Genomic DNA, 13059 nt, shown 5'->3' with positions numbered 1-13059 from the left:
GAGTGGCGAGCGCTCGCCTGCGTGGCCGGACCCGCGTCTGCGTTCGGACCTTCTCACCGAGAAGCAACGCCCTGCGTGGGACTTACCACAATATTCGGTCCATTTGAGAGAATCTCCCGTCCCCAAAGCCTGCAGCGGCCAGGGCTGGGCCAGGGCATGGCCCGGGGCCCGGAGCTCTGCGCGGTCTCCCGCCTGGGGCAGGAATTCCCGGGTGCTAGTGCGGCTGCTGCCCTGAGCCCCCCACTCGGGTGCAGGGGCCCAGGCACTGGGGCGTCTCCACTGCCTTCCCAGGCCATCAGTGGGGAGCTGGACGGGATGTGGGCAGTGCCCGCTGTGCTGAGGACAGAGCTGTGTCGGGTGTCCTGGGAGCAGGGTCCCTGCCCAGCTCGGCGGCCGTCCTGGGTGCAGCTGGGCCCTGGGAACCTGGGGGCAGAGGAGGCAGCGCTGGCCACGTCTCCAGCCAGGTGGCCCGTGACTGGGCATGGGCCCCTGGGGAGAGACCCCCGTGGTGGCCCTGAAGCCCCCCTCCCAGGACCAGTCATGCTGTCATTCAGGGGGCGCCCCTGCCAGGGTCCAGGAGTGCCTGGCCACTGCCAAGCCTCACCCCTGCTCGGCTCTGCTCACCTGGGTGCCCCAGCCTGGCCCCTCCTGCTGGCACGGGCTGCCTGCACCCACCCGTCTCCAGCAGCCGCCGAGGGCACAGCAAGGCCAGTGACGCCCATGGACCGCAGACCTGCAGCGGCCTGGTCACTGCCCCGGAGCTCAGAGCCCCTGGGCAAGAGGCGGGGGACGTGCAGAGGGGAGGCAGGCTCTGCCGTGTGGGCAGGCGGGCTCACCAGGGCTGCCCGGGCGGGTCTGGTTTTGGCTCTGTTTTTAAAGAATTATTTTTCTGTTCATTTGAAAGAGAGACAGAGAGAGGCCTTCCATCCGCTGGGCCAGGCTGGAGCCAGGAGCGTCCTCCGGGTCTCCCACGCGGGTGCGGGGGCCCAGGGACTTGGGCTGCCTTCCTCTGCTTCCCCCGGCCATAGCAGGGAGCTGGACCGGAAGTGGAGCAGCTGGGTCTCGAACCCGCGGCCAGGTGGGACGTCAGCACTGCAGGCGGCGGCCCAGTTTTGTTTTTCTGAGGCGTCTCTGGCCTCGGAGTCGGGGGACAGGTGCAGGCTCCTGGTGTTTGGGTTTGGCTGGTGTCTGCCCCCCAGTGCCCCCACCCTTGCAGGGAGAGCGGGGGAGGGGTGAGGAGTGCGTGGTGAGTTCCCGTCGCCAGGGGAGGCTCCAGCTGCTCGGGGGGAGGGGGTGTGGCCACTGCAGAGGCGGGACAAAGGCCAGCAGGGTCACTGCAGGTGGGGTTAGGACATTGGCCTGGGCTGGGGTGAGGCACGGATGGGGGCACAGCCTGGAGCCAGGAACCCGAGGGGTGGGGGACAGGTGGGCGGGACCCCGGGGCTGTGGCCGCTGCCTGCCCACGCCTGCCTCGCACCACAGGCGCAGCCCCGCCCACGCGGTGACCACAGCCTCCCGGTGAGCGGGGCGCCCCCGCCCCCGTGGACCTCGGCACACCCTGGCTCCGGGCCGGGCTGTGGGCTGGGAGGCTTCGCGCCTCCTGTATGCTGCAGACCTGGGGACGTTTCCACACACGCGTGTCCGCGGAGGCCATCGTGGAGCCGTGCGTGGGCCCTGCCGTGTGCAGAGACGTCCACTCGCCGGGGGAGGCCTTGGCCCCTGTGCGGGGCGCGGTGTGTCTGGGGCAGGATTTAGGGCCGCAGGGGGCTTGCGTCTGGATGTTTGGCCGGGGCGCCCCCTGGTGGTGTCCAGCCGCCCCGGCCGTTCCTGGTGCCCAGGGCAGTGCTGGCTGGCGCTGTCTTCTGACCAGAGACCCAGGAGCAGGGCCGGCGCTTTGGCGTGGCAAGCAGGCTCGGGCTCCACCCGCGGGCCGGCCCCCACCCCGCCGTAACACTGTCACTACCTCAGGCGAATGGATAAAGCAGCTTACAAATAAACGAGCCAGGAGCTGGATGAAGAGCTGCGGTCCCCTGGCGTCCAGGTGTGCAGCAGGACCCACGGTCACTGCGCCTGACCCAGAGGGCTGTGTCCCTCCCTGGGGACGCGGGGGACACTCAGGCGGCCGGGGGCACGCGCGGAGGACAGACACACAGGCGGCCGGGGGCACACGCAGGGGACACACAGGCGGCCGGGGGCACACGCGGGGGACACTCAGGCAACTGGGGGCACACGCGGGGGACACACAGGTGGCCGGGGGCACACGCGGGGGACACTCAGGCAACTGGGGACACACGCGGGGGACACACAGGCGGCCGGGGGCACACGCGGGGGACACTCAGGCAACTGGGGGCACACGCGGGGGACACACAGGCGGCCGGGGGCACACGCGGGGGACACTCAGGCAACTGGGGGCACACGCGGGGGACACACAGGCGGCCGGGGGCACACGCGGGGGACACACAGGCGGCCGGGGGCACACGCGGGGGACACTCAGGCAACTGGGGGCACATGCGGGGGACACACAGGTGGCCAGGGGCACATGCGGGGGACACACAGGCGGCCGGGGGCACACGCGGGGGACACTCAGGCAACTGGGGGCACACGCGGGGGACACACAGGTGGCCGGGGGCACACGCGGGGGACACTCAGGCAACTGGGGGCACACGCGGGGGACACACAGGCGGCTGGGGGCACGCGTGGGAGACTCCATGTCCTGAGGGGGAGGGGCAGAGCCCATCACGGCCTTGGACTCTGCTCAGAGTCGAGGGGCGGAGCCTGGCCCACGCTGGCCGCGGTCACTGCACCTGTTCTCCCTGCGGGCCGCGGCAGCTGGCCTTCCCCTCCGGGAGTGAGGTCAGCTGTGTGGACCGTGGCAGTGTGTCCCGTGCGGGTGGGGTCACGTGTGCACAGGTGTGTCTAGGTGCGGGCGTGCACGTGTGTGCACCGTGTATCTCCGTGTGTGTGGACATGTGTGTGCATGCGTGTGGACAGTGTGGTATCCCTGCTGTGTACGCAGGCGGGCCCTCCGCACCTCGGATGAGGAACAGCCCTGACACTGGGGGGCTGCTCTGGGGCCCCATCACCGCCCCCCAGGCCCTCCCTGGTGGGGCCGGGTGAGCAGTGGGCGGTCGGCACACCCACGCCCTCCTCCCTGCACCGACGATGCCGCGTGTGGACGTGGGCTTCTGCCGGTCAGCCTGGGTCAGTCTGTGCACGAGGCGGGGCCTCCTGGCCTCACGTCAGTGAGCTCACCTCAGCAGGGTGGCCGAGAGGTGGGGCTGGGCTGGGGCCCGGGTGTCCATGAGGGGTTGGAGTCTGGGTGTCCGTGTGGGGCTGGGGTCCAGGTGCCTGTGTGGGGTTGGGGCCTGGGTGTCCGTGTGGGGCTGGGGCCCGGGTGTCCATGAGGGGTTGGAGTCTGGGTGTCCGTGTGGGGCTGGGGTCCGGGTGCCTGTGTGGGGTTGGGGCCTGGGTGTCCGTGTGGGGCTGGGGCCCGGGTGTCCATGAGGGGTTGGAGTCTGGGTGTCCGTGTGGGGCTGGGGTCTGGGTGTCCGTGAGGGGTTGGGGTCCGGGTGTCCGTGAGGGGTTGGGGTCCGGGTGTCCATGAGGGGCTGGGGTCTGGGTGTGCTTGTGGGGTTGTGGCCCGGGTGTCCGTGTGGGGTTGGGGTCCGTGTGGGGTGGGGGTCCGGGTGTCTGTGTGGGGTGGGGGCCCGGGTGTCCGTGTGGGGTTGGGGTCCATGTGGGGCTGGGGTCCGGGTGTCCGTGTCACTCGAGGGTGTGGATTGCGTCCCTGTATTTCAGTCGTGCGTCTGCTGGGTGGAGTGGGGCCTGCTCTGGGTGGTGGTTCCTGGTGCAGGACCCTCTGTCAGCACCTCTTTCTCTGTCCAGCGGGTCAGGGTCAGGGCCCTGTGGCCTGGCACAGGGCGTGGCCGTCGCCCCACATCCTGTCCAGCCCTGCAGATGCCCCTGTCCCGGGGCGGCCTCGCCTGTGTGGCCCTGCAGGGTCACGGCTTCCTGTGGCTTCCCTGGGGCCCGGCTGTCCCAGGCGGGTCACTCCTGTAGGGTAGGGGGTTCCTTTTGTCCTGACCCCTGCAGAGTTTAGGACCTGGGTGCTGTGTTCACCGCGTCCTCAGAGGGACTGCAGACAGGGTCGCTAGCAGGCGCGGCTCCGGCACCCACACGGGCGCCCCGCCCCGCCCCCTGCAGGTGCGCCACCGCCCTCCCTGCCTTGCCTGCACGCTGCGGTCACGCGAGGCTCTGGGCGCCTCCCGGTGCCGCTGACCGCGCGGTCTCGCCCCTGCCCACCTCCCGGCCCCGCGTGGTGATGGCCACGTCGCTCTCACTCGTGCCCAGTCCCCTCGCGTCCCTGGTGCTGTGCATTGTGGGTGATGCCGAGGGGGAGGGCGGCCCGGCGGGCGCAGGTGCCGCGTGTGGGGGTGAGGGGCCCTCGGCAGTGCTGGTGCTGTGCCTGGTCAGCTCGGACCCTCTGCCCCGCCCCGCTCGGGTTGTGCCGGCCCCGGGGTCACTTCTGCCCTTGCCCGGGTGGGCTTGCCGTGTGAGCCGTGGGGGTGGCTTTGGCCGTGCAGTCTCACCTCAGTGGCTGGTGGGGGGTGTGTGCCCAGGGGGTGGGGGTCCCAGCCCCAGGGGAGCCCCAGAGGCCCGGGACGCCCCAGATGCTGTGCAGTGAAAACCCGCATCCCACCGAGTCACCCCCTGCCGGCGGCTCGCAGACCCCCGCAGGTCAATCGAGCCCCGGAAGGGCCGGCGACCCTGGGGGTGAACCCGGGCACCCGTGTGACCTGGGGGACCCGTGGTTTCCCCGCCGTGGGGAGGCAGCGGAGGTGGGGTGCCAGTGGGTCTGGCTGCAGGGAGCGAGGGCCAGGGGCCCGGGGTGGGGGACAGTCCACAGTGACCCTGCAGCCTCACTCAGTGACACCAGGGGGCGCTGCAGCCCGCAGGACGAGGCGGGGCTCCGGCTGTGGGTCCAGGGCCGCCCCTCCTCAGCCACATCCGTCTGTCTGTGCACCTGCGGCTGTCCGGATGGCACGGGGTGGGGAGGACCAGGCCGGCACCGTCTTCGGCCCACTTCCGGGCGGCCCTGGCCCTGTGAGTGGGCCTCCGCTGACCCCCTCCCGTGTCCCTCAGCCCTGACACCCCCCCCCCCCCAGCAAATCCCCCTCCTCAGATGTCCCCGTGCCCCTGGCTCTGCCTGCAGACAGCTAGGCCCTGTGACAGCGCCGCAGGGGTGGTGGGGAGAGGAGTGCCCCACCCACCGCCCACGAGGCACCGCCCCCGCCACGCCCACCGCCTATCACCCCTTCGTGCCTTGGACGATGGCCCAGACTTGAGTTGGGGTCTGCAGTGGGCAGCGGGGGACAGCAGGGTCCTCAGACCAGGAGGCTGTGGACGAAGGCACCTGCCTGGGGGGGGGGGTGCCGTGGGGCTGGGGAGGGGGTGGCAGCCCCAGGGAAGCTGTGACCCCTCCTCAGCTAGGTGTGGGTAAGGGGCAGGGACCCCAGGGCGGGGCCAGAGCGCAGGGCCAGCCCCTTGTTGCCACTGGCACCGCCACCGCCAGGTTCTCGTGGCCACGCCCCCAGGGGTCCCCGAAGCCTGGCCCCCGGCCGCGTCCCTGGGCTGTGTGTGGGGGTTCTGTGGCCCCACCTGCAGGGGCAGCCGGGGAGCAGGTGCGCCCAGCTGAGGACCTGCTCCAGCCCGGGCCCGCTGGGCGCCCCGAGGCCCCGGGGGAGCTGAGCGCCTGCCCTCGGGATGCGCGCGCGGGGGGGGGGGGCACTGGGCAGGTGTGCGCGTGCGCGGGCGCGTGGCCTCCAGGCTGGGAGTGGGGGAGCAGCGGTCTGGCTGCCCGCCTAGCGCTGTCCCACCGGACCCAAGCGTGGCGGTTGCTGGGAACTGTGGGTGGGGGTCCCCGGGCCCTGCCCTCACGGGACAGGGGCTGTGGGTGGGGGTCCCCGGGCCCTGCCCTTGCGTTTCACAGGTGTGAGGTGTTCGGGGGTGTGTGGGGGTGCCGGGGGCTGCATGGCCATGGCCGCCGTGAGAAATCGGCGCTGTCCTGGCCCGGTCAGCTCCCGGGTCAGGGCCAGGATGATGTCACCGAGGTGAGGGCCCCTTCCCAGCCGGGCGGTGCTAAGGGCCCAGGCCTGGGTGTTTGGGAACTGCGGGGGGGGCGGGGGGGATCCCGCTGCAGTGCTGAGGGCCTGGCCCTACCTGGGGCCACGTGGAGGTGGGCGCACCCGGGCACCCAGGGCCTCCTGGAGCCAGCCCAGGGCTAGTGGGGACGCCGCCCAAGCCGCCTGCCATCCCGGCTCCTGCCGGCCTTGGCGTAGCGGCTTTGTTTTCCCGAGTGGCCAGGATCAGCAGCCTGAATTGGGGTCCCAGGCTGGCGTCGCCAAGACAGCTGTGGTCCCTGGGCCAACAGGTGCCGGCCAGCTGTCCCCTGTGCAGGCCACGCCCACACACACCGCACCCCCGTCTGGCCGTGCCCCCAACATGCCAGGCTTCCTTGGTCTCCTGGCCAGCAGCCCCTCCCCGACAGAGACCCCGGCGCCCCCGGTCGGCCTCCTGCCCTCTGGCAGAGCTCAGGGACCACGGAGCCCTGGCCCTGCCCTGCCGGCCTGGAGCCCCCTGGGGCGCGGAGTTGGGGATGCTGGTGGGGCCCCGCTGCAGCTGTGGACGGGGCTGGGGCACCTGCGGCTGGCCAGTGTCCTCACGCAGAGTCCCCAGGACTGGACAGGGCTCGGCACCTCCACCCCGGTGGTCGTGCGCCCTCGGCTGTCCCCGCCTTCGACGACAGGCCCTGAGCCGCCCCCCCACCCCATTGTAGAAACTTAATTTGTTTGAAAGCATGGGTGGGGGGATCTTCCATCTGCTGGTCCACTCCCCAGAGGGCCGCACCAGCCAGGGCTGGGCCAGGCCGGAGCCAAGAGCCCCACCCAGGTCCCCCCGTGGGTGCAGGGCTCCAGGGGCTTCCCCGAACCACGCCGGCCCTGGAGACTGCTCTGAGCTGGGGCAGGGGCCTGCGCTCAGCCTTGGCCAGTGGCGGCCCTCCCGGGTGGACACCCGGAGCTGCCCGTGTGGCCCTGGCAGAGCTGCCCCGCTGACCAGTTCCCCTCGCACCCAGGGCCATCGCGGCTGGCGCCTGGGCCAGAGCAGACCCTGCGCCACCGCTGCAGCGCCTGCTGGGGATAAGTGGGTGCAGCAGGGCTCCCCCTTTGCCGAGGGCCTTCGATGGCCCAGCCTGACCCTCAGCTGTGGCCGAGAGCCCTGAGGCCGGGCGGCACGGTGCTGCTGGCCGTGTGCGCCCTCAGCTCATGCTGGAGTCGAGGAGTGGGGGTGGGGCTGCCCCTCCAGGGTCTCAGCAGCTCCGGCGGCCCGAGGCAGCTCTGGGCTGTGACCATGTCGCCCCAGATTCCAGGGATGGGGGACAGGGGCCGTGTCCTGGGCTCTGGGGACGGGGGACAGGGGACAGGGGTCGCGTCCTGGGCTCGGGGGATGGGGGACAGGGGTCGCGTCCTGGGCTCGGGGGACGGGGGACAGGGGTCGTGTCCTGGGCTCGGGGGTCCCAGGAGGAGGCCGCCCCCAGTGAGGGGCAGACTTGCTGGTGGGGCCTCTCAGTGGGGCCTCAGAGGACCTGTGTGCCCTGGATGGGAGCTGGAGGGGACCCGCCAGGGGCTCCCGTGGTTCTGTGTCTGGAAGAATGGGTGAGTGCGGGAGTCGTGGGCGCGAGGCCACTGGGCTCAGGGCCGGCGCCCACCCCCTCAGTCCACGTGGCCCTGACAGCTGGGGCCTGGATGGGGCTTTGAGATGCAAATGAGGCGCAGCTGCAGCCTGGCCAGGGCCAGCCCAGGTGCAGGCCTCCAGACGACCCTGCCCGAGGGCACAGGAGAGGATGGCCCAGCCCCAGGCCGCAGAGGGCACCGGACCTCACCCGGCAGGCTCTGGGCACCAGGGGCAGTGGCCACTCTGTGCCAGGACAGAGCTGTCGCCCTCCTGCGTCAGCCGTGGTGAGCTGCCGGAGGCGCGGGGGAGTCGGAGCGGGGGGCCGGCACGAGGGCGGCTGCGTGCGAAGTCTCGCGGCTCTGAGTGACCACACTGGCCGCTGGGCGGTGACGGGGCTGCAGCCGCCAGCCTCAGCCTGGGAGCCGGGTGATGGAGCAGCCCCGCCTCCGCCGACCTTGTGAAGATGCGCTTCTCGTGTGACGGGCAGGGGAGAGAGGCAGAGGGAGAGACAGGGACAGAGGCAGAGAGATAGACAGGAGAGACAGAGACAGGGAGACAGAGAGAGAGAGTGAGAGGGAGGGAGAGACAGGGAGAGACAGAGAGCGAGAGGGAGGGAGAGACAGAGACAGGGAGACAGAGAGAGACAGAGAGCGAGAGGGAGGGAGAGACAGGGAGAGGGAGACGGGGACAGACAGAGAGACAGAGAGAGAGACATGGAGAGGGAGGGAGAGGGAGACAGGGAAGGAGGGAGGGACAGAGACTGAGACACAGAGACAGGGAGGGAGGGAGGGAGAGAGAGAGGCAGGCAGAGGGACAGAGAGGGAGAGGGAGACAGATCGCTCCTGCACCCGCTGCTCACTCCCCAGACGCCCACCCACTGGGGGCCAGGCCGTGGCTGGGCGCTGGCACCTGTGCCCTGGTCTCCCAGTGGGCACAGGAGCCCACGTGCTTGGCCGTCACCCACTGCCCCGTTGGCAGAAAGCCGGTGGACGCGTGGAGTCTGTGGGATGGGACGTGTGCTGCCCCCCTGCACAGTGGAGCCCTGTGGCCACCGGGGTGGCTCGGATTCCGAGGACGTGGGGGTGTGGCTGGACACTACTAGAACCTGCCAGGCTTTGCCCAGAGCGGCTGCCCCTTTGATGTCGTGGGTGCAGGAGGTGGGCGGGGCCCCTCCGTGTCACGTGCCATGGGTGTCAGCTGAAACCTCCCTGGACGGCTGCTTGCTTGTCCTCAGCTACTGGAGAGGCAGAGGGAGCGAGGGAGCCCCACACCCGTCCAGTGCGGCCGCCAACGCACTCACGGACAACGCACTCTGTGACAGGTGTGGGCGGGGTCCCCGTGCCCCGCCCCGTCGGCCCTGGTGTTTTCCTCCCTGTGCCGTAGCCTTGGACGGGGCACTCCGTTTTGCTGACAAGAGCAGTGGACACTGTCCCAGTGTGGTGTGGCTGCCTGGACGCTAGACAGGGTGGGGACACCCTCAGCCTGGACGCTGGACGGGGGGGGGGGCGCCCTCAGCCTGGATGCTGGACGGGGGGGGGCCTCAGCCTGGATGCTAGATGGGGGGGCTCCCTCATCTGGTCGCTGGACGAGGTGGGGGGAGGCCGAAGGGCCAGGGACCCCTGAAACCAGGCAGACCCCTGCCCAGGGTGCGCAGTGGCTGGGGAGGAGGCTGGCGCCTGCCTGCCAGGAGTGGACAGCACTGGCCAGGCTGGGCGGCCCCAGGGCACAGGGGTAAGCCCTGCCCACCCTGCAGGACCTGGCCCAGGGCACACAGCATGGCCCCCACCCCGCGGCCTGACGCTGGTCTTGTATTCTCTTAAAGTCAGCAACTCGGGGGCCATGACTCACAGCGGCGTCCGCCCGCTTCTGGCTGCTTGGGTGTTAACAGAGCTCCTTTGATGGGCAGGTGAGGTCTCCCATCACGTCTGGGGTGTGTGGAGGGTCCTGGGGTCTCCCGGGCTGTCATCCAGTGCAGGTGGGGTGTCCCGGGATCTCGGGGTCTGCCATCGTGGAAAGCCGGGAAGCCCCACTTGTGTCCATGTGTGGCCAGCTCTGTGGGGCAGCTGGGGAAGGCAGGCAGGACATGGCCTCGCGTAGTCTGGGCTCAGCTGCGCGGCCCCTCTGACCCCCAAGGCCCCGTGGCTGCCAGTCACCCCCCCCCCGTTTCTCTCTGGGACTGACAAGTGGGCAGGTGGGCTGCACCTCCATGTGGGGGCTGGGGGAGCTGAGTGCGTGGCCTGGAAGGGCAGAGGCGGGCGGGCAGCACAGGGACCTCAGGTTTGTGCCGGGAGAGGCTCGGGCTCTGGGTGGGGTTTGAATGGAAGAGGGAGGGGCTGACTCCCGGCTGGGGGCCGCAGCAGGGCCTGGAGTCCCACGCTGGCCTGAGGGCAGAGGCCCGAGCCAAGGCGCTGCCGCCACTGCTGTGTTTTTAAAAGATTTATTTGAATGGCAGAGTTACAGAGGCAGCGAGAGATCTATCCGCCCGTTCACCCCCCAGATGGCCACGACAGGTGGGGCTGTGCCGATCTGGAGCCGGGAGCTTCCTCCCGTCTCCCGTGTGGGTGCAGGGCCCAAGGACTTGGGTCAACCTCTCTGTCTCCCAGGCCACAGCAGAGAGCTGGATGGGAAGTGGAGCAGCCGGGACTCGAACCGGCGCCCATATGGGATGCTGGCTTTGTAGGCGCCGGCCCCACTGCTGCTGCTTGACGCTGAGGTCAGCTGTGCATCCAGGGGGTGAGTGACCAGGGGCCCCCGCCTCCTGTCCCCACCCAGGGGATCCTGTGTTATCCCACACGGCCATGTGGCTCTCCCCGACGGCGTGACCCGTGCTGACTGGGTGGGGCTCAGCTCACCTTGGGGCCACACCTGCAGAGCCCGGGGCGGGGGGCTCCCGGGTGTCCTGCGGCCCCTCCAGGAGGAGCCGGGTGGGGTCCCTCAGATCGTGCCCTGTCCACAGGGCCGGCGTTGGCAGGACGCCCAGGTGGTGGCAGGCTGGCTGGCCCCGGCTCTGAGACCCGTCTGTCCCTGCAGACACAGGGCCTCTGTTCCCCGGCTCTGGCTGCACCTGTGGGGCTCAGCACAGACCCGCACTTGTGCCGCCGCCCCACACGTCTCAGGGAGCACCACGGACGTGAGCCCCGAGACGGCCGCTCTCCCCGGGCTCGGGGCCGGGGGACGCGGCCAAGGACGCATAGGGCCAGGGCAGCCGGGACGTGTGTGCAGCATGGGTGGTGCGTGTGTGTGTACAGACGGCATGTCTTAGTGGACGGTGCATGCGTGTGGACGGCGTATGGTGTAGGACGTGGACAGTGCTTGCGTGTGGATGGCGTATGGTGTAGGACGTGGACAGTGCTTGCGTGTGGACGGCGTGTGCTCACACATGAGGGACCGGGTTGGCCGTGGGGGGAAGATGGGGAAGCCTGGCTCCACCCTTGCATCCTGGGGAGCTGGGCCCATGCCCAGGGGTGGACAGAACCTTTCAGAGCCCGAGAGCCCTCTGGGCTGGGCCCACGCCTGAGGCTGGGGCTGGCAGTGTCCACGCACCGCCCACTGTCCACTGTGAGGGGGCCGGGTGGCAGGCGCGATTCTGTTGAGGTGGGCGGGGTCTCCGTCTGTCCGTCACTGGTGGGGGCGGCTGGGCTCTGGGAGCGGCCACCCGCGCGCCTGGAAGTAGCCCCGCAGGTCTTCCAGGCGCAGGGCCGGGAAGTAGGGGCCAATCCTCCTGCGCACCCACCAGGCGCCCTCCGCGGCGTGCCGGCCTCCGGGGCGGCTGAACTTGTACCTGTAGTGCTCACCACGGATCCACCTGCCGGGGGGCGGGGGCAGCGTCAACCTGGGTACCCAGCCCAGCCCAGGGGGGTCTGGGCCTTGCTCGCGGGCGGGGCAGGGCTGCTCTGGGCCCCTGCAGCCACAGGAGCCGCCCGGACAGTGGCCGTCGTCCACTGCGGGCCTGGCCACACTGAGGGTGCTCTGTGCTGTGGGTGGTGGAACCTGCTGCCCCACGGGCACTGGGTCCTCTGCACGCGCCCCTCCCCAGGGACACCAAGGGGCAGAGACCTGGGTGGGCCCCTTGGGGTGGGAGAGAAATGGCTCTGGGGGTGGGGCGGCATGGCCGGGCAGCTGAGCGTCCGTGTGGGGCTCGGTCCACTGCCGGCTGCTCCGTGGCTCGCAGGTCCTTCCCCGGGCACGGGGCCGGCATGGAGCCGAAGCCGCCCCTCTGCAGGGGCCCTGAGCTGCACTTGGGGAGGCCGGGGACCGGGCAGCGCCAGCCTGGGTCAGGGTCAGGGTCAGGGTCAGGGTGCTTGGAAGGGGCCTTGGGCACCCGGGAGGTTGCAGGGGTGGGGAAGCAGGGCGGCCGTGAACGTGGGTGCCGCCCGCATGCTCCGGGGCCTGCGTGTGGGCTCCTTGGGAGGTTCCCTGGTTCCCTCCGCACCCCTGCCGTGTGCTGCGGATGCTGAGTGGGGCGGGGGCTAGGCTGCGAGCCCCTTCCTGTCCCTGCGGGGCGGCGCTGGGCCTGTCGGGGGTGGGTTCCTGCACACGGCTGAGGCTGTGTGGGTGCTGTCCCAGGCGGTGGCCTTGGCCCTCGCACACGCCTGCTGCCGTCACTCTGGACCCGGCCCAGCCCTGGGGCGGTTCTGGCGTCTATGCGGCTTTGGAACAGGAGAACCGCGGGCTTCGCGCCACGCCCGCCCATTCCGCCTGAGCACGGCGAAGCTCTCGGGGGTCCTGTGGGGGCTCCGGGGATGACCGAGGCCCCCACGCCTGAGTGGACGCCTGTGAGCCGAGCTGTCCCCACTTGAGGGGGAGGGAGGGAGATCTCCTACCTGCAGGTTCACCCCAAAACGCCCACAACAGCCGGGGCTGGGCCAGGCCACAGCCAGGAGCCTGCAGCCCCCCACCGGGCCTTCATGGGGTGCAGGCTCCGCACACGGGCTGGGTGGGCGGGAGGCACAGAGCCGGTGCTCTGACTGGGAGGCGGGGGTCGTGAGCGCCACCCCACCCACATGCTCAAGGCCACGTGGGTGCCGCCTCTGCCGTCTCCAGCCTCCTGCAGCCCCCACCCCGCCTGGTCTCGGGGCGCGGGGGCCCCCAGGTGCACGTGCGCCTCCCGCCGGCCGGGCCCCGCCCCGCGCTCACTGGGGCGGGGGGGAGAGGGAGGGGCTTTGCTTCCTTTGGGAGAGGCCGTTTCTAAGAGACTTCAGCCTGAGAGGCAGACAGGGAGCCCCGCCCGCCGCTCACTCGCTCGCTGGGCAGGGGTGGGGCGCGGGGCTCTCACGGCCGGCCCCACGTGCCCAGGAGTTGGGTCGCGGCTTCAGTCGGCTCTGGGGC

At 70.8% G+C, this 13059-nt stretch overlaps 1 protein-coding gene across 4 annotated transcripts in view; it reads right to left on the bottom strand.

Moving 5' to 3' along the window:
- Nucleotides 1-6091: 6091 nt before the first annotated feature.
- Nucleotides 6092-13059, bottom strand: part of LMF1 (lipase maturation factor 1) — a 91248-nt gene continuing 84280 nt past the window's right edge. For 2 of the 4 annotated variants that reach the window (XM_070064187.1, XM_070064185.1), the window contains exon 11: nucleotides 10153-11536. In XM_070064187.1, coding sequence (XP_069920288.1) covers nucleotides 11350-11536 — 187 coding nt within the window. In that variant the 3' untranslated portion in view covers nucleotides 10153-11349. Of the gene's footprint in view, nucleotides 9188-9524; nucleotides 9795-10152; nucleotides 11537-13059 lie in introns of those variants that run through there. The other 2 variants (XR_011384472.1, XR_011384471.1) reach the window with 2 other exon arrangements.

The sequence above is a fragment of the Oryctolagus cuniculus genome, chromosome 19, assembly GCF_964237555.1.
Source record: "Oryctolagus cuniculus chromosome 19, mOryCun1.1, whole genome shotgun sequence".
Taxonomy (NCBI): Eukaryota; Metazoa; Chordata; class Mammalia; order Lagomorpha; family Leporidae; genus Oryctolagus; species Oryctolagus cuniculus.
This window is presented reverse-complemented; position numbering and strand designations above follow the sequence as displayed.